The following is a 25,919-nucleotide window of genomic DNA, read 5'->3' on the forward strand; positions in this document are numbered from 1 at the left end:
AATGTTTAGGTCTGCCACGCATAAACTAGTTTAGTTTATTGCAAGGTAGGCAAGGCACACAAGTAAGACCTCAAGACGTCCATTTAGAATTGGAAAATCAAAATGAACAATTACAATTACACTGTTAGTTTAATGGTTTGAATCCCAGTCCTCAGACTTCAGGTTTTTACCTTTTGAGTAGTTTCAGGAGGAAGGCTTGACCACAGTTCATACTTGATTTGAGGTCAGTGGTGGCACTGGACGGAATCTCAGTTCCGAGTCTGTCTTCAGAGACTCAGAGTGTAGGAGGAGGTTCCATCTCTGTCTTCTCTCAGTGAGTGAGCAGAAATCCAGTGTTAATATGTGAAATTCTCACCTCGGCCTCACACAGGAAAGGCCAGTGTGACGTCAAAGACTAGTATGTCTTTTCTCCAGGGTTAGAGAAGCCAAATGTCACATCTTTTTTCAAAGTTGGAAATTAGGGAGGTTGTTTAGATGTATGTCTTGAGGCTATTTTACGATGATTAACTATGCTGTTTTATCACAGCACACCAGGTCAAAGTCAACTTCAAGGTTATTTACCTTCACATATTTCTATGTCTAAGCTCAAAAATTTTCTAATAATGACTTAGAGGTTTCTAATAACTTATAGTTAATGTTAGAGAGCCTCACAAAGATAGACTTATTTCTTAAGTTCATTTATGAGTGCTTGCTTATACATACGTATTTTGCGAACATCATAGTGACTTACACCTTACGCGATTTGAGAGCATCACAGAAACACACTTCTAACTTAAAGGCTGGTGATTCAAACCCACTCTGAGACGCGATGTTTAGAAAGGACTGGTGATCTGCTTCCATAAAGATTATAGCCAAGGAGCTCTGGTGGCATAGTGCCTAAGGCACTTGACTGCTAACCAGAAGCCTAGCAGTTCAAACCCACCAGCCACTCCTCGGAAGGAAGGTTGGGCAATCTACTTCCATGGAGATACTGCCTCGAAAATCCAAGGAGGGGTCACTATGGGTCAGATGCAATTCGATGGCAGCGAGTTTGGTTTTTGTTTTTTTTGTGATCTGCTTAGCTCTACTCTGAAGCACATGATTACATGAGTCAGAAATGACAGAGATGGGCTTGGCTCTCTTTTTTTTTTTTAGTAGTAAAAAGGATTGTATAATCTCCCATTAATTATTTGTATATTGATTACATATTGAAGTGATAATATGATAATATTTTGCCTATGTTGAATTAAATAAATTAAAGCATTCAAATTAATTTTACTTGTTTCTACTTTTTAAATGTGACTACTAGAAAATTTTAAATTCCACTCGTGGCTTGCATATTTCTATTGGACAGAGCTGTTCTACAAGTCCATGTGGCTTACTTCCTCACTGTAATTACTGTAATTGCTATAATGGCACAATTATAATGCCAACTGTCTCCCTGATACTCTCCCCTACTACTGTATTTAAATTGCATAGCCTTTTTCCCCTTACCCCCTTTATTCTTCTCCTTAACACTCTGATGTACTATACATTTCACTTACTATTTTATTTATTGTATTATTATTTAGTGGGGGAAAACCCCACTAAAATGTCAGCTCCACAAGGACAAGGATTTTAGTCTCTCTTGTTCATGGCCACATTGCTGGTTCCTTGGCTCATAACAAGCACTCAGTCAGTATTTGTTAAATGAGTGAACAAATTATATAGATTTGCTCCATCATTCAGACTATTGGGCCAATACTGCCAAGACTCTGCCCACCCTATTCACTGGTCATCCCAGAGAGACCACAGTTCCTTGGCAAAGGGTAGAGATTTGGCTTGGCATGGAAAACTGAATGACAGACCCAGGTTTGCGTCCTGACCTGGCCCTCAATCTAAAATTTCTGTGCACTCTGCTACCAATCTTCCTAGGATCACCTCACAAATAAACTATGTGTGCTTGAATCTTTGTCTCAGGGTTTTGGGGAACCAAACCCAAGACAGGCTGATTCATAAGTTCTGTGCTCTGTGCTCAAAGCCAAGAGGTCTGTGGAAACTGGCAGCTGTGCTCAGGGAGGGGGCTGTCCAGACACATCAGAGCCTTATCTTAGATTCTGGGTACTTGAGCACCCCATATCCTCACACATCATTTAACTGTCACCATTTATCACACATGTCTGGGCTATGGACTCAGGTTGGAGGGGGACCATTGACATAGCTAAGCACCAGGTAGGGCGTCCTCGCCAGCCAGCTGTGAGAGCAGCAGAGACCCACTGAGACGGGCAAGAGCAGCGTGACACCCACCAGGAGGAAAAAAAGAAGGAAGAGGAGGAAGGTCAGAGGCCACCTGGACACAGGAGCAGGGGCTCTGCAAAGGGAAATACAGTTTTAGCTATATGGTTTGGACTTTCCCCAGAGCCCTGGCCCCACACCCCCAAACCCACCTCCCAGGCATCTCACCCTGGATCCACCTCCAGCATCACATCCTGGGGACTGAAGGACGCTTGCTTCTTCTTGTCCTAAAGGTAGACAGCAGCCAATAGCAGGACGGATGGAAGTAACACTTAGTACGCACTTTCCCTTTACCACTATAGACCTAAGAGGCCCTAGCAACACAGAGGTTAAAGCATTCAGGTGCTAACCACAAGGTCAGTGGTTTGAACCCACCAGCTGCTCTACAGGAGAAAGATGAGGCAGTCTGTTTCCATAAATATGAGGCAGTCTGTTTCCATAACGTTTTACAGCCTTGAAAACTCTATGGGGTTGCTGAGTCATAATGGACTTAATGGCAGTGGGTTTTTTGTTTTTGGATTACAGACCTACAGGGCTGGCCTTATTTTTCTTCCTTTCTTAGCACTCCCTCTATACCTAGAATATCTCCAAGTGGGATGGATATTCTGTTTGTGTTTGCCCTAACTGTACTCTATTTTTCCTGTTAACAGTGGTTCAATTGAGGGAGGAGGGTAGTCAGGCCTAAAGGTTCAGCAAGTGAGCTGATACCACACATCCCCCAGCCCATGACTGGACGTGTGATCCAGATCTGACCAATCAGCACTCCACTAACCTGGCCACCATAGGTCAGGGTACAGCCCAAGACCCAAGGTGGGCAATTGGACCATGGCTGTTGTCAAGGTAAGAGACACTCTTCTTCCCGCAGGGTGAGTAAACCAGTGGGAAGTGAATGTGTAGTTACTGAGGCAGTCATTTTTTTCTGAGAAGGAAGCCATCTTGGGGAAGTGGTGCTGAAAGAGAGTGGGACTGAGTCTTAATAGCATTTGAGGTCCTGAATTCAGCACTGTGTGGACTTCTCAGTTACATGAAGAAATACCATCCCCTTCTTCGTGTAATTCAGTTTGGGTTGGTTTGCTGTCACTCGCCATCATGATTTCTAAGTGATATACCTGGCTGAGGACCAGCTTACCTGAGGCTTCTGGATCAAGGAGCGTGTTTGGTGATCTGATAGATGTTTCCAGTGGCTGAGGCCCAACATGAGCATGTCCTGTGAGAAGAAGGAGGTTCAGGATCCCTGGAGAGCATGAGGTTGGAGAGGGCCTGAGATATGTGTGTGCTGGGGGCAGGGGGTCATAGAGATGAGATTTTGGGGAAGAGAGAGATCTCAGGAGGGAAACAGAGAGGGGCAGAGTCAACGTAACCAAGAGAGAACAGACGTTATTTATTTATTCATACAACAAATATTTAATGAGGGTCTATTACATGCCAGGCACTGTTCTAGGAGCTGGTGACACAATAGGGGTTGAAACAGGCAAAGTCCCAGTCACCGTGGAACTTATATTCCAGTGGAAGAAAGCGACCATAAATTAATTAATTAACATACAATGTCCAAATGTGGTAAGTGCTGTTAGGAAAAAAGGTAAGACAATTAAGAAATGATGGTGTCTGATGGCCAGGACAGGTCTCTCTGAAGAGGTAGCCTTTGAGCAGAGACTGGAATGAAGTGAATAGGTGAGCTAGGGATGCATCTGGGAGCTTCGAGATGGGAAAGAAAGTCTGAAGAAGAGCCAGGTGGCTAGTTAGTTGTAGTGGGGTAAGTGATGGGGAGTATGAAAAGAAATTAGGTTTAAGATGGAGATGGAGACAGATGGGAGAGGGAAACAGAGACAAAGATGTATGGAAGCAGTGAGAAAATCATTGAGACAAAGACAAAAAGGGACATTCAGAGATCGAGACAGAGGGAAAGACAGAGACATCAAGACCTCCTTGAAAGGGAAGGACCCTGCTAGGAGGCACACAAAGATGCTCTGTGGTGACTGATGGGGGTGCTTCCCTGTTCTTACCTCAAGGTCTTGTCCTCTGCCCCGAGGGCCCCTGTGACCACACAGCTCACAAGGGGCCCCTGGTGTCCAAGCTTCCTTTCGGCCCAAGGGCCCAAGGCCCCCCACATCCCCTGCTGGGTCCCACTCAAGCTCTGCAGGGATGGAGAGGCCACTGGGTGCCCAGGGTCCCCAAACCCCACCAGGTCCTGGGCCATCTGAGTCCTCTTCAGTCTCCAAGTCCTGGTCCAGCCTGTTAGCCTCCTCAAAGACCTGGATCAGAGGACAGATGTCACAGGCGTTGGGAATGGGGCCCGGGCTGGGCACCACCAGGGTCGGGCGTACCACACTACAGCTGACCAGCTTGGCCTGCAACTGCCACAGCCACTGGAAGATGCTGTCTCGGTGGGCTCTGAGGACCCTCAGGACTTGTTCCAGGGGTGTCGGGGCCTGAAGCTCACGTCGCTGTGCCAGCACCTCACTGAACGCCAGCAGGGCATCCACATACTCGGCTGCCCCATGTAAGTCCGCCTGTAGAGCCTGGGGACAACACAGTCTGACATCACCCCCACATAGACTAGGGGGCCCAGACACTTGGAATCTGGAGTAACACCCCCATTTCCTATCCAAAGTCTTGGAACATAGAATGACCCCTTATTTCCCACCCCAAGGAGCTTGCACCCACCCCTCGGGCCCTGTCCACCTTCCCACATCTTGGCTTCCTGCATGCCCACCTGTAGCTGAACCATCCCACTCCGGGATGATGCCCAGGGTCCCAGACCTTGGTCCAGTTCCTGCAGCTGGAGGCCCAGCCCACACAGGCAGAGGTCCTGCTCAGCCTCCACTACCTCGCAGCCAGAGGTGAGGTGCTAGGAAATATAGGAAGCTGAATCAGGGCCAGTGGGCTAAGACCCCCACTGCCATCTCACTTCTGTAGGCTTCTTCCTTCTGGATCCTTTCTCTGCATTGGAGTCCATCTCTAGGACTGCACCAGGGCTGGGCAATTCCAACCTGGGATCCCTTCCAGTGGAGCCAGATTTGGGGACCTCTAGTTCTAGGTCTCCTGGTTTTCAAGGCTCCTAACAACTTGGATATGCTGGGCCTGGGGGTTTCGACAGGGAGGGAGTGCTGGGGCTCTACCAGGGCCAATGTTGAAATGTTTCTTTCCTATTTGGTAAAATACTGAAATGCTTCTACACTGGGAGCTCTGATAGCGTAGTGCCTAAGGCACTGGACTGCTAATCAGAGGGCTGGCTGTTCAAACCCACCAGTAACTCCTTGGAAGGAAGATGGGGCAATCTACTTCTGTAGTGATACTGCTTCGGAAACCCAAGGAGGGGTCACTATGAGTCAGTCGGTCTGACTCGGATGGCACATAACAACAACATCAGCTTCTACACTGGTTGGTAAAGAACCATTTCCCCTAGTCCCTCAATGACTCTCCCCCACAGATCCACAGATTTTCCAGAATCAGCACCTCAACCCTGGTGTGAAGGTTGGATTCTAGGGGACAAAGTGGAGGCTGGCACAGGAGGCCTGGGTCACTTCAGCTCACCTCACAGGGTCTGCCTTTGGCTAGGTCCTCATGGGAAGAGGGAGTTGGCAATCTGGGGGCACTGGCGGCAGGCTCATCACCTCTCAGTCCACCCTGCAAGTGCTCAAGAGCGTCCAAGTTCTGCCCCAGTTTCGGGGCCTGCTCTGGCCTGCAAAGCAGGGGAATTTGATGGGCCTCTGGGTGAGCCTTGATGCTCCCATTACCCACCCGACCCCACCCCACTCCTGTCCCAGAACAGCATCTCCAAGGGCTCACAGCCACTGCACTCCCTTCCCTCACAAGGCCCTTGCCCCTGCCCCCACCCACTTGGGACTCAAGTTTCAAAAGCCCCAGCCCCCACCTGCTTTTCTCCTTTTCAGTTGCAGAGCAGATGGCGCCTTCAGCAATGTCCGGTTCCCCAGGGACTCCAGGGGGATGGGTGAGGGTCTCTGATGGGGGTCTAGGGTCTGCAGGTAGGGGCAGGGCCATAGGTGGGGGCCTGGGGACAGTCAGGTGAAGACCCCCAGTAAGACTGCTTTCTCTAGCCCCAGAGGTCCTCCCAAGACCTCAGCACAGCTTACCTTGGCCTGAGGCAGTCAGCGCACAGGTGCAGGCCTGGCTCCACCTCATCCAAGGGAACCTGGACCCTGTAACCTGATGCCCAGCTCAGGTGACTGCAGCACCACTTAACTCCTTCCTCCCCAGATTCGGTAGGAATCTCCCGAGCCCATCCCACTCCATTCTAAGAGGGTTCTGGATACAATCCTGCAACGACCCCAGGACCCACCCCACCCATTTTAAGGTCCCCGATGCAATGTCCCTCAAGACCCGAGCATCTAGCCCCACCCACAAAAACCAAAACCAATGAAAGATATTTTTGGTTTATTTGTAACAGGATATTTTTTCTGTGGTTTCCACAAAGTTATCAGGAAAATTAATGCCAGGGAACCCCTTCTATCTCAGGGTTCCAAGGTCACAGGGTCATGGCCGGCCCTAGGGGTAACCCGGGAATGCCTTTGAGGTCCATGAGGTCACTTGCTGAGGAGGAGGCTGGCACGCAGCACGCGGGGAACGCGGCGGATGGTCAGTGAGACGCGAGTGCCACGGGCCAGGCGCGCTCCGGGCCGCGCCAATGGGCAGGCGGTTGCATTGGGTGGCAAGGAAGAGGCATCCAGGGCGTCTACACGGGTAGCCGCGATGCCGTGGAGGAGGCGGGTGTAGGCGGTCCCACGGAGCACCAGCAGGCTGCGCGGTTCGAGCAGCAGCGAGGTGGTGGGCTTGGGTGGGGGCCGAGGCTGCGCATCAAAAGGAGGGTCAGCTGGCCCCAAGAGGTGGGGAGGGGGAGAGATCAGCTGATTTCCTGGCCAGCTGAAAGCTTGGTTGCAAGCATTGGGGATTTGGCTGCCAGAGTGAAAACCAACAGGTACTGGGACCAGGTTGGGAAAGTGGACATGAGGGGCTCAGCAGTTTCTTGGGAGGAGGGGAATTAGGCTGCAGCTGGGCTGGGACCCAGGATCAGCTGCCCCCAGGACATCAGGTAAGTGGGGCTGAGAGAGCATGGCCAAAGCCAGGACCTGGCAGGGGCAAGAGCAAGCCCCGAAGAGCAGACAGTGCATCCCGGGGAGTTTCTGAGAACATGGGGGGGGGGGGCAGTCAGAAGTGCATCACCCAGAAAAAGAGGTCAGGAAGCTTCTGTCATGGACAGAGGGGAGTCAGGATACCTGGGGGGGCGGGGCCCTACGCAGCAAGTCATGTATCTAGATGCCAAGGAGAATCTGGGAGTGTCCTGCACCACAGACTGCATTATAGGAATGACAGGGTGGATGTCAATGTTGGGGTACCCTGTGCAGCAGACTGAGTCCAGGTAGGTGTCTGGGATGATGCTGGAACACTCCGTGACTGAATGGTATCAGGGTATCTGAAAACACTGAAGAGTCTGTCAGGGTACTGGGGAACTCCACATGGAGTGTGTGTAGACCTTGGGGCTATTAGAACACTGTGAATGGGTGGGGTCAGCGGATGTGTGGGGTGTTAGGGGTGTCTGTGAATATGATGGTGTCCAGGGAACTCTGCAAGCAGACAGATGAAGGTATCTGGAAGGGTGTGGGTACATGCCATGAGGGGGCAGGAAGTCTGTGGGAGGGTGTCAGGGGTACCCTTCAAGCAGGAGAATGGGAGCATTTTGGAGGATACGGGATGTCAGAATTCCAACACTGGCTGGGGCAGTGTGTCAGGACCCACCTCCTCTGTAGCTTTGTAATCATCCTTTGCCTGCCGTGGCTCATAGAGATCCAGCATGGTGTGGGAGCCCAGGCTGATGGTGCTGATGGTCGGGTAGTACAGTGGCCCATCCTCGTGGGGCTGGGGGGTGGGCACGAGGGCTGGCAGGGCAGGCGTCCACACACCCCCACCCTCTAGGATTAAGGGGGGCTCCCAAGCTGGGGACAGGGAGATGAATGCCTGGTTGGCTTATGTGGCCAAGTGACAAATGTGGAGGGTGGGGAAACATGATGCCTGCACCATGGCGGGTCAGAGGTCTAGGGGGATGCAGGTTACCATGGGGCTGGAGTGAGGGTGTGTTACCATGATGCCCTCCCCAGGCAGATACTGGTTCACAAGGACATGGTTGGCTGGGAGACCCCCAAAAAGGCTGAGGTCAGACACTTTATCCACGTAACGCTGGAGCCACAGGGGTAGCCGCTCAGGGACCATGCCCTGGGGATGAGGGAGCCCACCTGGAGGAAGGCAATGCAGTCCTGAGGGCACCCACCCAACGAGCACTGGCACCTGAGGTCCCACTGGTGATACCCCAGTGGTTGTCAGCACCCTGACCCACTCAGGTAATGCTGAACCTTCAGAGATCACCCGATCCTTGAAGATTTCTTGACTTCTCCAGACCCCTGGACCCTTTGAGATGCCCCAACGCATCAGGAAATATTTAACCCCTCAGGACCTCCACTGACCTTTCAGAATCTTCCTGAACCCTTAGGATGCCTTGAACTCTCAGAGACACAATCTGACCTCAGCCCCATACTCCAGGCTCACATCCCCAAATCACCTCTGTTCCTAACCAGGGCCACTTACCCCAGTTCTGTAACTTCCTCCCAGAGAGCTGGGTCCACTTTGGCTTTGGGGCATTAGAGACCTAGGAAGTGAAGAAAAAGGTTATTCCTTTTGTAGGACCCCTCCCTGATCCTCCTACCTAGGTCAACATGGATGCCTTTACCTGGGGTATTGCAATATCTGTAGGATTGTTCTTTAGGATAGTGTGCTCCTAGGATTTTACTGTTTACCTTCTTCCTTGGACAGGCCTCTAGCCCCAAAGCCTACCTGTGTCCACTGGGTCTGAGCTGTGCAATCATGGTCTGAATCGAGACAAAAGCTGTGGGGGCTGGACTGGGTGCTTTCAGCCCAGCAAATAGTTTGCACCCTGTAATTTCCTGATTCCTGAGCTATCTTGTTGTTATGTGCCATGGAGTCGGACCTGACTCATAGCAACCCCTCCTTGGGTTCCCAAGGCAGTATCACTACGGAAGTAGATTGCCCCATCTTCCTTCCGAGGAGTGGCTGGTGGGTTTGAACTACCAGCCTTCTGGTTAGCAGTCAAGTGCCTTAGGCACTATGCTTCTGGAACCTCCTTGTTCCTATTGCCTGAAGGAGGGAGTGTGCTAAGCTGGGCTGTCTCAGCACAGTGAAGAGAGTATGTACTTCGAAAATCTTTTGCTGCCAAGATCCCAAGGGCCTAGAATGGGCTAATCAGTACAAAACATCCACACTCTAGTCTATAATCTCGTGCACCTCATGGCTGTAGGACTGGACTAGGCTATTTCAACCCAGGGATTCTAAGATATGTCAAGAACCCAAAGCTCTGGAATAGACCATCTCAGCACAAGAGTCTCTGGTCTATAGTCAGTGTGTTCCTGGGGCTCAAGCTAGACTGGGACAGCCCAGCACAGAGAACTATCCGTGCTCTGTAACCTCATTCTTAAAGGTATGGGGCTGCAAAGGGCTGTCTCTGGGCAAGGACTCTGACCTTTCTAAATTCTTTTCTCCCAGATTTTAGTATAGACTGGGCTATCTCAGCAAGGCAGTCTGTGCTTGGTAACCTTGTTCCTAAGACTCTGGGCCTATGCCAAGATTCAGCATAGGGAACAATTTATTCTGTAACATTCTGATTCCTGGGCTATCTCAGAATAGAAGTCGGAACATTAAATTTTCCATTCCCTAAATCTCAATGCTATCTCTGTCAGCTTATGTTCATAGGCTTCTTTTCTCTACAGCAGCAGGATTGGGCTATCTCGGCACACGGAGCATGAGTTCTGTAATTTCCTGGCTCCTGAGACTCTGGGGTTGCACTGGGCTATTCCAGCACAAGGAATATAATCTCAATAATACTTTCATTTTGGAGGCTAGACTGGGCTATTTCAGCTTAGGAGTCTGAGCTCCATAATAACCACCTTCTTTCTAAGGAACTCTGATGACATAGTGGGTGGGTAAGGCATTTGCCTGCTAACCAGCAGGTAGGTGGTTCAAACCCACCAACTGCCCTGCAGCAGAAGATGAAGCAATCTACTTCTGTAAAGACTTACAGCCTTGGAAACCCAATGGGGGTCGCTATGAGTTGGAATCGACTCGATGGGAGTGGGTTCTAAGATCATTCTGGTTTCCCTAGGCCTCCTGGAAAAATCTCATCCCAACAGGTCCTGAGAGAGGAGTAGGGAAAGTGGGGGATGGGTGCTGTGTGGCATTCTCCTTCCTATCAGGTCTTCACTGCAGCTCTGGGGACTCACATAGGGGCTTGGGAAGAGGGATCTGGGAAGGGGGGAAAACAGACCAGGAGGGCATTGGGGTCACCTGTCGAAGCAAATAGTCCTCCTCTTCTTTGGAGATGAAGTCAGGGACATAGTAGATTACAGGTGGTGCCTGGGACAGAGAGACAGCACTCCTCCAGATGTGCCCTTCAACCCCCACCAGAGTCCTATCACTGTTGAGCAGCACATCCCACTAGGGGAGGGCTCAGGATATCCCCACAGGCTGGAGTCTGAAGTCTAGGGACAATGCCCACTGAGGAGAAGAGAGCTGGACCCTGGGGGTAAGAATGAATTTGGAGAGAGGGGGCAATCCCAGCCCACATACCCAGGAGTCAGCCCGTCTATCCTCACCTCCCACCCCCGCCCGTTAGTCCCACCTTCACCCTCTGCACCCCTCAGTCTGACAACCTGCTCCACCCTGAATGGTTCCAAGGCTGGGACCCTGGCATCCTGCTCCTCCATTGACACCAACTCCATGCACCCTGTCCTGTGGGAAGGGGAAGGGGAAGTCACCAAGCCTCCTGCCCTCAGGCCATTATCCTGCCCTTCGCCCCACCTCAGCCCTTTTGAGAAACTCATTTGGTCTCTACAACCTGACTCCTCAGTATCGCCAAAGCCACACAGTGAGCGCCTAGGCTCCCTGCCCCGCACAACGCGCAGCCAGAACAGTCCCGTGCATTCTGTCCACACTCTCAGGCCCCTCAGAGAACATTCTCTGATCCCCACACAGGAGTCACTCGGAACACCTTTAAGCATCTCGATTTGAGACTTCATCCTAACAACTTCAGACTTGCAACCATGAGCCCGGCACTCTAACTACTCAGGGCCCCCATGAACCGCCGCCCCCACAAGCTGGCCTCAAGCTTCTTCAGCTTCCCCACTCTGATTCCTCTTATAGCCCAAATTGAAGCCTCCTCGAATCCCTCCCCTCTGGACCTCCTCAGACTTCCCTTCCCCCAGCACCCCGCTCACCTCAGCACCGCTGGACCAGCCTTCAGCCCGATCGATCGCTCTCATACCCTCGTTTGTCCCCGAACCCCTCGGACTCCCCATTGAGTCTTCTAGGATCTCATACCCTGAGCCTCCCCGCACTCCCACTCCCACACAGAGCTGCCCCGAATATCCTACTCTCAGCCCTCTCAGCCCCCTATCTCCAACCCCGACCACCTCCAACACTAACCGTTCACCACCGTGCCCCCTCCAGTTTCCAAATTCAACACCTCCCAACAATTCCCATCCACTTCCGCCCCACGTTGTGACGATAGAATCTTCAGACCAATGGAAACTCTCAGAGACCAAACGTGTCCGCCTTCCACCCAATCGGCGATCTCACTCAGTATTCTCCCGCCTCTCCACCTTCGTTTAGGGGTAAGCTGCACTTCCAGGCTTCTGAGCCACTGGGAACCCCATCTCCTCGCACCGGCCAATCAGGGTTCCAGAAGCGAACGTATCCATGCCACTGAGGGCCTAGTTACGAGGGGCGGCTTCGCAGCCGCGGGAAAAACACGGGAGACTATGAATTCCGCCGGCGAGACCATCCCGTGGCCATGCCCCAGGGAGGCGAGACTGAAGGAAGCTTCCTCTCACATCCTCCCTCAGCAAGGGTACAGAAGCAACGCTACTAACTTCCCACTGAACTGACACAGAGGCCATAGAAACGTCTTTATTGAAGGGGCAGGGATCATGCTGAGTTTGGGGTCATGCAGTGAATGGGCAGTCGAGAGCTGTCCTTGATGGTCAGGGCCCCAGGGCTGCCCAGGACCCCCTGGGCCTTCAGTTTCCCCCTCATGATGTTTGTTTGGCCCAGCTGCTTGTGGGGTCCTTTAGGGATTCAGATTTGGTGTCTTGGACCTGTGACCAGAATGTAGTTTCAAACAGGGGCTTCAAAATTGGGGATTCTCTCAGGGCCCTGGGGCCATCCATGGAGGCTTTAGGATTTGGGGTTCCCTTGGGGCTGAGGCTCTTGGAATTTGAGTGTCTTGAGATCCATGGACTCTGCATTGGACTCTTTGTTTCCAAGGATGAGAAGTCTTCTGCCAGGGGTGCTGGGGCCTATGAATAGGGATCGAGATGCCCTGGGAGGCTGGAATGCATATCCCCAGACTGTAGTCTCCTCCACCCTAGGTACAAGGACCTCCATGATTAGGGTATCCTGGGAGTTTAGGATTGGATTTTTAAATTTGGGATTCCCTGGGGATTTGGGGTATCTGGGAGTTAGGGCTTTGGGGTCTTTTTGGGGCTGCAGGACTTGGGAACATAGGGGAGTTTGGGACATATGTATTCTGGGGTTTAGGATCTCCAGAGGCCTAGAATGGGGCCTCCAAATTTTGGGGCCCCCCAATAGGGGAAGTTACTAGTTTAAAAATAGACTTTTCTGGGAACTTGGCCAGCACAGGGGCTGTGGGCCATGTGGGGTGGGCTTCATACAAGGCACTGGGGGTTTCTTGAGGGGGCAGAGAGTAGGAAGACTTGAGGGTCCTGTAATTAGCACTTCCAGGACTGTTTTGGTGTCTATAAATTGGGAGTGACAGTGGGCTGGTTAATGTGGGTCTCTTCTTAATGGGCAAGAACAGGGGTTTGTTAATGGGTCTCCAATTGGGGGTTGGAATATGAGGACTTAGGGGTGACTATGGGAGTCACAAAATCTCAAGAGTGCTTATGTTAAATGGGGGATAGTGACATGAAGGTCATTACTCTTCTGACTTGTGTTTATTTCAAGTGGATTTGGGGAGGTCTTTGTTTAATGGGAGGGTTTCTGATTCAGTGATGAGTGACTAAAGAAAGACCTGTTGTATTATGTGGAGAGGGTCAGTCACTTGGGTTAATGTGGAAATCTGTTAATTGGGGCGGGGAGTCTGCTGTGAGGGGTTGGGGAAGGGGAATAGCCTGAAGGTGCTATACTCAGGGAATCTCTGGGTGACATGGGGGTCTGTATTTGGGGGGTTATCATGAGGGAATCTGTTAATAATGGGAACCTCAGTGATTGAGGGTTGGCTAATGGGGGTTTCTATTCTGGATGTTACTGGGGATCTCTATCTCAGGGTGACTTGGGGTTCTCCTCATCTCAGGAGACACTAAAGGGGGCTCTGTGTCTCTCTGTCGAGTGTGCAGGGCCTCTAAGACTGCATCTCCGCCCTCAGCATCCAGGGAAACCAGCAACAGAAGAGCAACCTAGAAAGGAGAACCAGATAGGATCTGGTGAGAAATCCAGGAACGTCTGCATCCATCAGCCTCTAGCAACTCCAAGGATTCGGAATTTAGCTTTTTTGGATTCTGTCTTTACCTCTCTGGCTGTGCCTTCTCAGGCTTGTAAGGGAAGAGGGGAGGACAGGAAGGAGAGGCAGAGTAGTCTGCTGCCTCTATTTGCCCCTTAAAAGTTGAAGTCACTGAAAGCCAATGTGGGGCCTCATTCCGTAAAGACTCTTTCTGGGTAAGCTTACCTACTTACAAGTTATCCTAACCTGTCTGCAGCCTCAAGGAGCTCTGGTGGTGCAGTGCCTAAGATATTTGATGGTTAACCAGAAGGCTGGTGGTTCAGACTCACCAGCTGCTCCACGGAAGGAGATGGGGCAATCTACTGCCACAGAGATTTACCACCTTGGAAACACAGTGGGGGTCACTATGAGTGGAACTGACTCAATGGCAGTGGGTTTAGGTTTTGGATCTCTAGCCTCAACCTCTCTCCTGAGCTCCAGACCACAGAGACCAGCAACTTTGTGGGTGCCTTTTCCTAAATATCGCACAGAAGAGGGGGTCAGGGGTTGGCCACACACCTGGAGATAGAGTTCTCTGATGTGATGTCCTTTGGGGTACGGACTGTTGTGAAGGTACGTTTGGGCTGCATCACTAGAGAGGAAGGGAGGGCAGGGTCTTAGGTGAAGGGATAACAGATGGAGCCCCCTATCACCCCTTTTACCTGATGTACCCTTCTGGCTCAGACACATGGATCCTTCAGACCTGTTCAGACCCTGTAGTTGCAAGCCGCTCACAGATCCTGGATTTGTAACACCCACCTTGATCCTTGTCATTTATACTCACTAAGACCCCACTTCCCTAGTACCCACACAGATCCTACATAATAAACACCCACTCACCCTGTTACGGAACTTACTCTTATCCCCAGTACTTACCCAGACTCCTTGTCATTGACATCTACCCATGTTCCCAGTACTGGCCTAAACCCCATTTGCCTACCCAGACCCCTTGTTATTAAGCCACCTGTGTCCTTGGTGCCCACCCAGACTGCTTGTCTTTAATACCTATCCATGTCCCCATTACCCACCTGAACCCTTTGTCATTAATCCTTACCCATGTTCCCAGTACCTACTTGGACCTCCTGTCTCTATTATCCCCCTCATTAGTACTTACCCATGTCCCTGATACCTATTGAGCCCATGTTCCAAATACCTCCCAAAACCTTGTTAACATCCCCAGATCCCATAGCACCTACTCACTTTGGGACCCTGTATAATCATTTTCCTGAACCCTATGTCCCCAATTACACCAGTATACCCCCTGAGAACCTTCTTCCTACCCTCAGACTTACACTCATCCCCACACCCCAGATCCCCACTCACTTGTCACTTGATGCACTTTTTTGGCTACAGTGCTGTCCCCAGGGGGGTCAGTGGATCCACCAATCCTGGGGAGACATGGAGAAGGGAGGAGTCAGAGCCACAAGAGGTGGGTCTGACTAGGAGCTGAGCCCCAGAGCATCTGTGAGCAAAGAGCTAGGGCGTCAGGGGGTATCCACACTGCCCTCATGTCCAAGAGGAGACCATCTGCAGAGGGATCAAGACTCTGAGTGGTGCCCTGGGTTGAGGGTTGACGTCTGGGCTTACCTCTGAATGCGGGATCCTGGTGCAAAGACCCCATGCTTCGGAGGACAGGTGAAGTACCGGACACCAAAGACTGAGCCATCATGCTTGCCCGTGGGCTGGTCCAGCTCGATGCCATACCAGTAACCTGCAGCAAGTGAGTGTTAGAATGCCTTGTGGGCCTGCGTGGACCCTAGTCTAGAGTCCCGCCCTCACCTGGTGCAAAGTCTGTTTTCCCGTAGAAGCGCACAATTCCCTGCTTCTGTCCCGCAACGAGGACTTGGTCTCCAACCTCAGCTTTGGCCCCCTCTCGCTGCTGCAGGCTGCCCAGAGATGGGGATGATGGGGACTTCTTCTTGCCTGGAGGTAGAGAGGACAAGGGTTGGGAGTGGGGACTCCAAACACCAACCTGGAGACCACCTGGAAAACTCCAGGGCAGGAATGCTGTCCTCGTTCCAATCAGGAATGTCAGAGCCTTCCCCAGAACTGCAGTGCTTTGGGTGTAAAGGGAAATTGAATCCCTGATGCCAGAAAATTCTATCTCCCAAATTAGGGGACAATCTTAGGCATGGGGAAACCACGTCACAGAACCTGAAGAACCTCAAATCCTTTCTCAGAGCTGAGATTCAGGCCAAGATGAAAATGAGTCACAGAATTCAGGAACCCAGAAATTGTCCTTTTGAAATGAATGTTTGGATCTGAGGATAAATCAAGTTATAAAGGCCAAGAAACCCACAGTTGGGCCTGAGGTGAAATTAAGTCGCAGAAGGCAGGGAATCCACAGGTCTAAGAACTGAATAGGGCCAGTATTTGGCCAAAGGAGAAACTGCATCATACAAGTAAGGAACTCAGAAATCTTCCTCTAAAATTGGAGTTTAACAATTAGTCCAAGGGACTAGTGGACCACGCAAACCTCAGCCTATGTGACCATGAGACCAGAAGAAGTAGATGGTGCCTGGCTACTACCACTGTCAACCACTTAGAAAGAGATCAGTGCAGGATCCTGGATAGAGTGGGAGAACAATGTGGAACAAAACTTAGAAAAAAGACCAGGTTTAATGGTCTGATAGAGCCTGGTGAGACCCCTGAAACTATGGCCCCTAGTTAACCTTCTGGTCTGGAATTGAACTCACTCCCGTGGCTTCCAGCCAAAACATAGACAGGCATATATGGTGAACATTTACATCAGATAGATACACACTCCTTAGAACTATCAATCATGGGAGAACAGAAGGATAGTACATATACAAGCAGACAGTTCAGGGGGCAGGGATGCACAGGAAAGAAGGACACAGGGAAGAGTAAGTGTAGGGAGGAAGTGGGAAGAGAACTGTTGTGGGGAATTGCAGTCAATGTCATGAAACAAAATGTGTATGAACTACTGTATGGAAAATGAATTTGCTCTGTAAACTTTCACCCAAATCACAATAAAAATTTAAAAACATAATAAAATTGGAGTTTTGAGAAGACACCAAGTCACAGAAGTTGAGGTACAAAGAAAATTTGCCCAAAACTGGCTCTCCCCACTTCTAGGGCTCCCCCTCTGACCTTTGTGCTCCCTACGGCCTTTGCCAGTGACACGGGAGAAATCCATCCGGGGAGTCCGAGGCGTGGAGGTTACGGATGAGGGTGGTGCATCCACCACCTTGGAGATCTTGGACACGGAGGCAAAGAGACCTGCAGGGACAGAGCTTGGGCTGGGAGTTGTCCAAACCTCTGCCATCTGCCCCACCATCACCTCCCAACCCCTATTACTATTACTCAGAACTGCTGAGAGGACCCCATCATCCACACCCATTCCTCTTGGGCCCCAGCTGGGACTCACCCTGCTTTGGGGGGCAAATGAAGTACCGGACACCCCCAACACTGCCATCATTCTTGCCCTCAGGTTCATCCAGCTCCACGCCCACCCACTGGCCGCTGGCGAACTCCGTGGTCCCACAGAACCGCAGTGTACCCGTCTGGGGAGACAAGGGGAACATGGCTTGAGGAGCTTTGGGAGGTCACTGGCAACGTGGTGGGTAGATGAAGGAGCTCTAGGGTCCAATCTCATTTGGAACATCACCATTTAGTGGCTATATGACTTAACCTCTCTCCTCAATCTCCTTGTCTGTGAAATGGGAAGCGAAATAGCAGCCACCGTACGAGAGTGTTATAGAGCTGTCCTGTCTGATAGTTAAGCAGCAACTAGCTACATATGACATTTAGATTTAATTACAACTCCATTTTCCCAGTCACCCTTGCCACATTTAAAGAGTTCAAACATCTGAACCCATTTAAATCTCATACATCCCTGTGAGTTGGGTACTATTATCACCCCCATTTTACAGATGAGAAAACTGATATCCAGAGAAGTGGAATCACTGTCCCCAGGTCGTGGCAAAGCTGAAGTTTGCCTGAGCAAAACCCCAAGCCTGAGTGGTACCCACTGTGATTATTATTATATGTCTTCAGCAAAGAGTTTGACCTCATGGAGCCTGTTACAGCCTTCTGGGCTATAAAATGGGGACAGTCATCTACTCTCCTTTCAGAATTATCACATGGATTCAATAAGATCACATGTGGGAAGCATTCTAGGGGGTGCTGACACATACCAGATTAGGAGGCCGACCTCTCCAACTCTCCCTCCTGGATAACTCCCCTCCGGCCACACTCCCCCTTCCCACCTTTGGGCCTGAGTGTCCCCTGTTTCTTCTTTGCAGGACTATCTCAGCTTGGCAATCAACTCCTCAGAGAGGCTTTCCTGGACCATCCCAGCTAAAACCACCTCTGCCCTCAGCCAGAGACAATTTAATGAATCCAGCCATTTAATGTTTTGCACAGTCCTCACTGCATCTTAAACATGGGTTCACTTTATTGACTGTCTCTCCTTCATTAAAAATGGAACTCCATGAGAGTAGGGCTGAGACAGATACTGCCCTTTATCACCAAGGATGGGCTGGGTCCAGCACAGCCTGAGGGGCAGCAGGAAGAAGATCTCTGATCCCCAAGCCTTTACACCCCTTCCCTTTACCTGAGACCCTATCCCCTTTCCTTCTAGTTCCTTCCACCTCATCTTCAAGTTGGGTGGATGCTCTACTCCACCCCACTCCCATCGCTCTGATCTGTGCTTTGCCAAAGCCCCGACCACTCTGGGAGTGGAGGGAAGAGCCACCACAAGAGCCAGCAGGACCCACAGGTGCCCAGAGTTGCTCTCATCACTCTCTTGTGTGCTTCCCTCATCACAGCCACAGCCAGTCTAGGCTGTCACTGTCAGGTGATGAGTCTGCCTTCCCACTTCAGACTGAGAATTCAGCATGGGGTGGGGCACAGAGGAGGGGCCACAGAACAATTGTTGGATGAAATAACGTTCAGTGGGAATGACTGGGAGGGAGAGCAGACAAAGGGGTGCTTGCACTCTGCCCAGGGACCCAGCTCTGAGGATGAGGGGGGCTGAGTACTTCCCCTCCCCCACCCTATCCCCCAGTCCCTGACCTTCTGGCCATCAAGCAGCACACGGTCTCCCAGACGCAGACCCAGGGCACTGAGCATGAGATTGCCTGGGACGTTGTCATAGTTGGGCAGTGTAACCTTGGGGAGGGCACAAGATAGTGGCACAGCCTCCTCTAGCAGTGTCCTCAGTTCCTTGGCCACCAGTGCTGCTTCTGCCTTGTCCAGGGACATGTCCATAGGGTCCGGGACCACCTCCGCCGGCACCTGTCCCTTTCGGTTCTGGGAGTCAATGGAAAGAGAGGGGATGGATACTCAGCAACACAGGGACACCATACCCCAGAGACCATGTGTCTGGGATGAAACGGGTGAGACTAGGTCATACCCTGGGCCAACATGGAAATAAGAAGGGACAGCTCATTAATGTTCAGACCACATCTTTAGGGAAGTCCACTCCTGAGACCCTGGGCTGGGGATGTGTGTCAAGGAATTGAGGGTGGGACATGAGTGAAGCCAATGCGGAATGGGGGACATATCTCAGTGCTGTAGGTCATGTCCTCATAGAGGCCATACCCCAGACTCCAAGCCCAGAATGATGTCATGTGGGGGAATGAGCACTGAGAATGTGCTAGTGTATTAGGGATCAGGAATCACATTCTGGGCCAGAGGGTAATGAAGACAGACAGGGCCTCAGGGGCAAGACCATGACCCCCAGGATATCCGTGCCTGGGATGCAAGGTGATTGGTATTGGGGATGAGACTTGGTAAGAGAGGGATTGGGGGTGAAGATCTTATGGAGGGCTTACAGAGAGCCAAGCACTCTCATTCCTAGAAGCCCTCAACTCTACTCACCTCATGATCTCTAAATGCTGTCTACAGAGCCACAGCTTTGGCTAAGATTGAAAAAAAAAGATACTCCTTGCTGGATGAACCTGGGCAAGTCCTTTAATCTGTGTGCCCACCATACTGGGCTGCCTGTTGTAAAAAAGGGCTCATAACAGACCATCTGATAAGTAATGAGCACCAAGTTTCAGCTAACACTTAATTGGTTGAATGTACAGATGATTTTGTGAAAAGCAGGTGGTTCTGGGCCCCTCATCCTCTGCAGAGACCTGTCTGGCAGGGAGGGGAGAAGGAGGAGGGTACTGGGGGCAGGGCCAGGGTGGCTGTACCCGAAGCGCTGGGTTGGCACCATGCTCCAGCAAACACTTGGCGGCACCCAGGCATAGGCTGGAGGCAGCAATGTGCAGGGCTGAGCCATGGTTGAAGTCACTGCACGTGGAGTTCACCACTGAGAGGTAAGCAAGAGGAGAGTTCAGGCTGAGTGGCCTTGCGGACCCTGGCCCCTACTCTCAGCCACTTGCAGTTATCACTTAACCCACAGGCTCCAGTGCCTCCTGCATCCCCTGACTCAGAGCCTCGCCCCCACCTCAGAGCCCCACCTCTTGCTTCTTAGCCACTCTCCTCACCAGGTCTTGCCAGTCCCTTGGGGACCACTGAGTAACATCTGCCTCCAACCTCCCACTCAATCTCATGTCCTGGTGCCCTTTCCTCTTCCAGCCAGACTTCAGTTCTGTCCATCATTCCTTCACCTACACCCCACTTCATTCACTCCACATCCTCGCCTCCTCAGACCCTGGGTGCTCTTTTCCTCCTCCAGCCCTTCTCCTGTGGATCCTGCCCCTTTCCAGTGAGGCTCCTTCCCCTTACCTCGTGGCCTTGCACCCTTGAGCAGCACACGCACCAGGTCTGGTACATCGAAATAGGCCGCATAGTGAAGTGCGTTCATGTTGGTCCAACGGCTGCGCAGGGTCACGTCGGCACCCAGTGCCAGCAGCTGTTGTGACAGGCGCACAGCCGCCGCAGGGTCCCCTGTGTGATGGCCCAGGTCAACTTGGGACCCCTATCCAGAGTGTGGGTCCAGGGCACAGAGAGGATCCTGGGCCTCAGGGGCTGCACTTTGGGGTCTTAGGCTCAGGGTTCAGAACAAGACCTAGGTTCTGGTAGTTTTAAGGGTGTCAGGTCTGAGAACCTGGGGTTTGGGGCTCATGGTTTGAGGGTGTGAGCTCTTACCGACTCCATGGGCCCCAGCCTTGCATGCATAATGGAGCAGCGTCATGTCGGTCAGCCCATCACGATCATTCACATGGCATCCTCGACGCAGAATCTGGGAGTACCATGGGACAGAGGGTTATCCAAACATATGGGGGACCCCTCCCTACTCCGTTTGGCTTTCCCAGTGCTCTTACCTCATTGCCAATGACATCAATCTTGTGCTGGACTTGGGGTACCCACTGGCGCACAATGGCAAACAGCTCAGGGATGGTGGTCTGGGGGTCAAACAGAATCTCCTGGCACGCCGGGTCATTGGGGTCGAAGAAGGTGAAGGCTGGAGTGATAAGAGTCCAAAGTCACCCCAGGCAAGGTGACCATCCTGAAGCAAGAGAACTACAGGTCTTTGCCTTTAAGACCTTCTAATGCAGGGTCTCAAACTGGTAGCAAATGGGCCATAGTCAAGCCATAGGCATTTTCTGTGTGGTTTCAAGATCAGGAAGTTTTACATAAAAATCTGGATGGCTAGTGCATCTCGAAAAATCGGTCAGGCAATTCTTATACAGCAGGAAGCCCCACCCCATGAAACCAGAGTGTGGTAAGGAGTACAGCACTCCAGAGTCTGTATACCCACGGGGGCTGCTACTGCTGTCATCCATGTTGCCTTGTCAGTTTGGGCATGTGTCCAAATCTCCAGAGTAAAAATTAAAATGCCAGAAATCCTCCCTTTTAAGAAAAATCTCCCAAGTTTTCAAATACTGTGCAAATAAAGTATCCATGGGCAGGACCCAACCTGTGGCCAGCCAGAGTGATACCCAGAGGAACCGGCACCTCCCTTCATCAGACTGGCAGAGTCAGAGCAGTGATGAATGTCGGTCTCAGCAGCAACATGAGCACCAGCACAAGAACGTGGCATGCGGCAGGAACTCGGTGGGTGTGCAATGAGTAAATTAATAACTTGATCACACAGAGCCCAGGAAAGTGCCATATAGGAATCGTCCATGTGCCCCTTTTAAAACCCAAGCCACGTCATAGTCTTCCGTGACTGAGAACGCTCTCCTGGCTTCCACTGCACTCAGAGTACAAAAGTCCTTACCATCGCTCACAAGACCCTGCACAACTTGCCTCCGTCACTGTCCTGCCCTCTCCCCGTCACTCATTCCCCTCCAGCCGCATTGATCTTTGTCCCTCCAAAATGCCAGGGAAATTCCTGTTTCAGTGCTTTTGCCCTTGCTGATCCCCATCTTGGGCCACCCTCCCTCTCCCCACCCCATTAGGAAGTCTTCCTTAAGATCTTCACAAGGTTTTGCAGGTCTTTGCTAAAATGCCCTCTCTTTAGAGAGGCCTTCCCTGACCTCTGTGTCTAAATCAGCACCCCTGTCCTTCACTATCTCCTCCCCTATTTTTAATCATAGCACACACCTCTACTTAACCTAATTCGTTTATTCCTCCCCCACTCCTTGTCCCTTCCTCTCCTCCTCACTCCCTTTCTGCTTCTCACTTGTCCCCCTCATCAGAAATGTACCCATCATGTTTCTTTCCTGCCTTAGTCTCTGTCTTATCCCCAATCCCAGCACAGCACCTAGCACCCAGTAGGTGCTCAGTTGATCTCTATGGAGTTAATGCAAAAACAAACACTACTAGTTCTCTGGAACCCACCTTAGCCCTCTCTGTGTCCTAAACCACATTTCCTGATTCCTTTACACTCTGTAATCAAACCCTCCTTATTCTACAGACAGGATCCTTTGGGGGCCCCAGCCCAGACCCTCTTCCTCCCCGATCACAGGCCCCAGTGACATCCAGCCTTGTTTTCCATGTTGATCCCTCCATCCTGAGCCCCTAAACAGCTTCCTTATTCTTATATCAACTTAGAGCCTCTCTAAGCCACTTCCCGAAAGTGACAAGCCTGCAAATGCCATCCTTTCTAACCCACTTTGGCATCTGAACCTGGTGCCTAGTTTCTGAACCTCACAATTGCTGGGGACTCTCAGCCAAGGTCTTCTACACTTCCTCCTGTATCCAACTCTGGCTGAGTTCCAGCACTCTCTACTCAGCAGCCAGAGGGAGCTTTTAAAAATATAAATCAGACCCTACCACTCCTCAGTTTTTACACCGTTGTCTCCCCATCAGCTAGGAGACATCAGGAGTCCTCCCTGTGGCCTTTAAGGCCCCTCCCCTTTTGACTGTTACCAACCTCCCACCTTAACTCTGATCATTTCCTGACTGCAGCCCCATGATGTTCTTTCTGTTCCAAGTCAATCCAACTTCATGGCATTTGCCCATGCTGCTCTGTGCCTGGACTATTTCTCCAGCTCCGCCACGGCTGATTCCTCCTCACGCTCTATGTCTCAGCTGAAACACCACCTCCTCAGAAGGATCTGCCCCAACCACTCTGTCTCAAGTAGCTGCCCACCAGCCATTCTCTATTACACCTCCACCTTTTATTTCTTTCACGGTACTCATCCCGATGCAAGTTTACCTGGCTTATCTATTCACTTGTTTATTGTTAGTCCCTCCACTCCTGAGAGCAGGGACCATGCCTGGATCGCTCACAATTAAATCCTATCACCCAGCATAAGGCTTGCCACAAACTAGCACTGGACAAATGCTGCTTGGTGTATGATTAGCCTCTTTCCGTTTCTCCAGAGGGCCACACCCTCCTACCTCAGGGCCATTCCCTCTCCTGAGACCCTCGTCCTACCACCCTTTCCCTGGTCAATCCCCATTCACCCTTGGGTCTCCCTCAAATGTTAACCTCCTCAGGGAAACCATATCTTAAAAACCCCTTGCAGCATCCTGTTCTTGGTAAACACAAACTTCATCATGCTTTCTAATTATATATTTATGTTTTTACACTTATTTCTGTGTTTGTCATTGAGGTTTGTGAGTTCTCTTAGGGGAAAATCTGGGTCTATCTTGCCCCCAGCTCTTGATCTATCTTGATCCCCAGCTGGGATCACAGTAGATGTTCATTAAATGTTTGTTGAATGACTAAACTAGCGACTGATATATTATAAATCAAAGATCAGGCTTATTCCATTCCATGCTCTGATAGGTGAATTACTGAACTAATGAAGAGGGGCTCTAATTCCCCTCCCCCAGCCCCTCAACCATCACCACCAACAGAGTTCGGCCCACCCTCCCTGGCCACTAAGGCTCCAGGCCAGATTCCAGGGTGTGGAGAGTGGTTACCATAGTCTTTGGGGAGCGGGGCAGGCGCAGAGGGGTGCACCACAGGCTTCTGCCGGCGCTCCTGGGTGGGGCTGGGGGCCTCCGGGACGGTCTCCTCTTCCTCCTCTTCTTCCTCCTCCTCCCGGGGCGGTGGGACCATAGGGGCAGGATCTGTCTTAGTCATGGTCTTGAGTGGCCCCTGGGGGTGGGGGTGGGGGTGAGGGAAGAGTTGGGGGCGGCCTTCAAGCAAATCTTCAGGCAGGGATCGGCTGGAAAGGACACTCCCCAGGTTTCGGGGATCTGACCTCCCAGAAGCTCCCAGGCCCCAGCTGGCTTCTGTCCCCCAGTTCTGTCCCCCCCGTTCTGGATCCCCTAACAGAGGCCCCGGTATGTGGGCCCAGCCCCACATTATCTCCTCCCGTTAGGCCCTCAGTCTCTGCCGCCCCCTCCCAGGATTTGTTTATCTCAGGATGCAGGATGCTTCGCCCCTCCCCTTCTCCGCGGGCCCCTCTCCTTCCAAGCTTACCTTTGGCGCTGAGGCTGGAGACCAAAGCCGAGACTGGGGACCCCGTGGGAGTAATGGGGTTCAGGGGACGTGATGGGGAAGGAGAGGGAGACAGAGAGGGGACAAGGCCCAGACGCTGATAGGAGATGGGGGTGGAGAGGGAGGGGCGCCAACAGCGCATGCGTCCTGTTACCCCCAACCAGGAGCGGGGGAGGAGATTCTGGGAGTCAGCTCGCATTGATGAAGAGGCTGGTGGCAGCGACTGGAAGGAGATAGACACGGAGGGCGGGGAGAGGAAGAACAGATGGCAACGGAGAAGGATGGGAAGCACGGAGATAGAAGAGAGATGAAGCAGAGTCGGGGGCAAAAGACAGGGAGGTGAAGCGGCCCTAGGGCTTTTTGTCCATCTCCTTCGTAACAGAGCCTTCCTTCAGACCTGAAAACCACACCAGTCAGCGCAAGAGTCAGGGTGTGTGGTGGCAGGTGTTCTCTCTCCGAGACCTCAGCCCTGATCTCATACTCCATGCTTGCCCCATATAAGGGGTGTCTCAGAAGGGTGATTTTGTAGAGATTATCATAATCATCATGATCATACAACGCTCATAGAGCATTTACTAGGCCTAGAGAAGTTAAGCCACTTGCCCAAGGGCACAGAGCAAGTAAGTGGTGGGGCTAAGACTCGAAACCCAGGCAGCCTGGAAGCAGAGTCTCTACTCTTAATCACCATGCTACATGGCCGTAGGGGTGTCTAGGGAACAGACCTGTCAATGGATCCCTTCAGCCCTCTCAGAACTTGTTCTCCAGAAGCCCTTCTGAAGCCAGCACAGGGCCCTGGCCTCCCTAGCTCCTTTACCCTGGCGTGGCCTTTCCACCGGGACTGGGTTGTCTGCTCAGATGTGTCCTATTCTGCCTATAATTACACCAACCTGAACAGGACTGGATAGCTTTGTCCTTCATCCTTCTAAAGGTAGGCCCAGCAACTCCAGCTCCAAAATATTTCCAGAAACTGATGATCCACCCCAGCTTGGGCCATCATCCTAGTCCATACTCCATCCTTTTCCTCCCTGGTCTATCTCCGCAGCCTCCTCACTGTTCTCTCTTCCCCTCACAGTCTGTTTTCTACATAGAGCTACTAAACAACAACAACAACAAAAACCCACTGCCATCAAGTCAATTCAGACTCATACAGACCTCCATTGTGTTTCCAAGGTGGTAAATTTTTACAGAAGTAGTGGCTGGGGTTTGAACCACCAACCTTCTGGTTAGTAGTCAAAATGCCTTAGGAATTGCACCACCAGGGCTCCTTACATGCAGCTATAGGTACCTATTAACATTCACCAGATCAGGGACCTCCTCAACTCAGAGGCC

General features: G+C 51.5%; 3 protein-coding genes across 3 annotated transcripts; all 3 read right to left on the reverse strand.

Annotated features, from left to right (window-relative positions):
- Positions 1-2,151: 2,151 nt before the first annotated feature.
- Positions 2,152-6,255, reverse strand: SYNE4 (spectrin repeat containing nuclear envelope family member 4). The gene is given in 8 exon segments (XM_007954895.1): positions 2,152-2,329; positions 2,422-2,480; positions 3,383-3,487; positions 4,257-4,505; positions 4,578-4,772; positions 4,967-5,101; positions 5,788-5,935; positions 6,128-6,255. Coding segments are annotated over 8 exon segments (1,197 nt in total).
- Positions 6,256-6,797: 542 nt separating this feature from the next.
- On the reverse strand, positions 6,798-11,127 carry ALKBH6 (alkB homolog 6). Its single transcript, XM_007954865.2, has 6 exons — positions 10,986-11,127; positions 10,621-10,689; positions 8,851-8,911; positions 8,350-8,501; positions 8,008-8,127; positions 6,798-7,061 (listed from the first exon to the last, which is right to left on the reverse strand). The coding sequence occupies exons 1-6, from the start codon at positions 11,052-11,054 to the stop codon at positions 6,798-6,800; spliced, it is 735 nt and encodes a 244-aa protein (XP_007953056.1). The 5' UTR covers positions 11,055-11,127.
- A 2,566-nt stretch (positions 11,128-13,693) lies between these two features.
- On the reverse strand, positions 13,694-24,230 carry CLIP3 (CAP-Gly domain containing linker protein 3). Its single transcript, XM_007954867.2, has 13 exons — positions 24,068-24,230; positions 21,073-21,212; positions 20,897-20,990; positions 20,534-20,695; positions 19,996-20,114; positions 18,869-19,105; positions 17,220-17,355; positions 16,943-17,071; positions 15,611-15,754; positions 15,419-15,542; positions 15,155-15,219; positions 14,351-14,423; positions 13,694-13,748 (listed from the first exon to the last, which is right to left on the reverse strand). The coding sequence occupies exons 1-13, from the start codon at positions 24,228-24,230 to the stop codon at positions 13,694-13,696; spliced, it is 1,641 nt and encodes a 546-aa protein (XP_007953058.1).
- Positions 24,231-25,919: the final 1,689 nt, after the last annotated feature.

Source organism: Orycteropus afer, unplaced genomic scaffold (genome assembly GCF_000298275.1).
Source record: "Orycteropus afer afer isolate SDZICR_OR568_19922 unplaced genomic scaffold, OryAfe1.0 scaffold00476, whole genome shotgun sequence".
In the NCBI taxonomy this organism is placed as follows: Eukaryota; Metazoa; Chordata; class Mammalia; order Tubulidentata; family Orycteropodidae; genus Orycteropus; species Orycteropus afer.

Bases quoted from the DNA above. Each gene is read 5' to 3' on its own strand.
- ALKBH6 (XM_007954865.2), bottom strand. From the start codon at position 11,054: ATGGAGTTGGTGTCAATGGAGGAGCAGGATGCCAGGGTCCCAGCCTTG. The intron at 10,690-10,985 runs GTTGTCAGACTG...TCTCTGTCCCAG, and splicing joins AACCATTCAGGGTGGAGCAG to GCACCACCTGTAATCTACTA. The intron at 7,062-8,007 runs GTGGGTCCTGAC...TTTGATGCGCAG, and splicing joins ATTACAAAGCTACAGAGGAG to CCTCGGCCCCCACCCAAGCC.
- CLIP3 (XM_007954867.2), bottom strand. From the start codon at position 24,230: ATGACTAAGACAGATCCTGCCCCTATGGTCCCACCGCCCCGGGAGGAG. The intron at 17,356-18,868 runs GTCAGGGACTGG...TTGTCTCCCCAG, and splicing joins TGCTGCTTGATGGCCAGAAG to ACGGGTACACTGCGGTTCTG. The intron at 15,543-15,610 runs GTGAGGGCGGGA...CACTTGCTGCAG, and splicing joins GAAAACAGACTTTGCACCAG to GTTACTGGTATGGCATCGAG.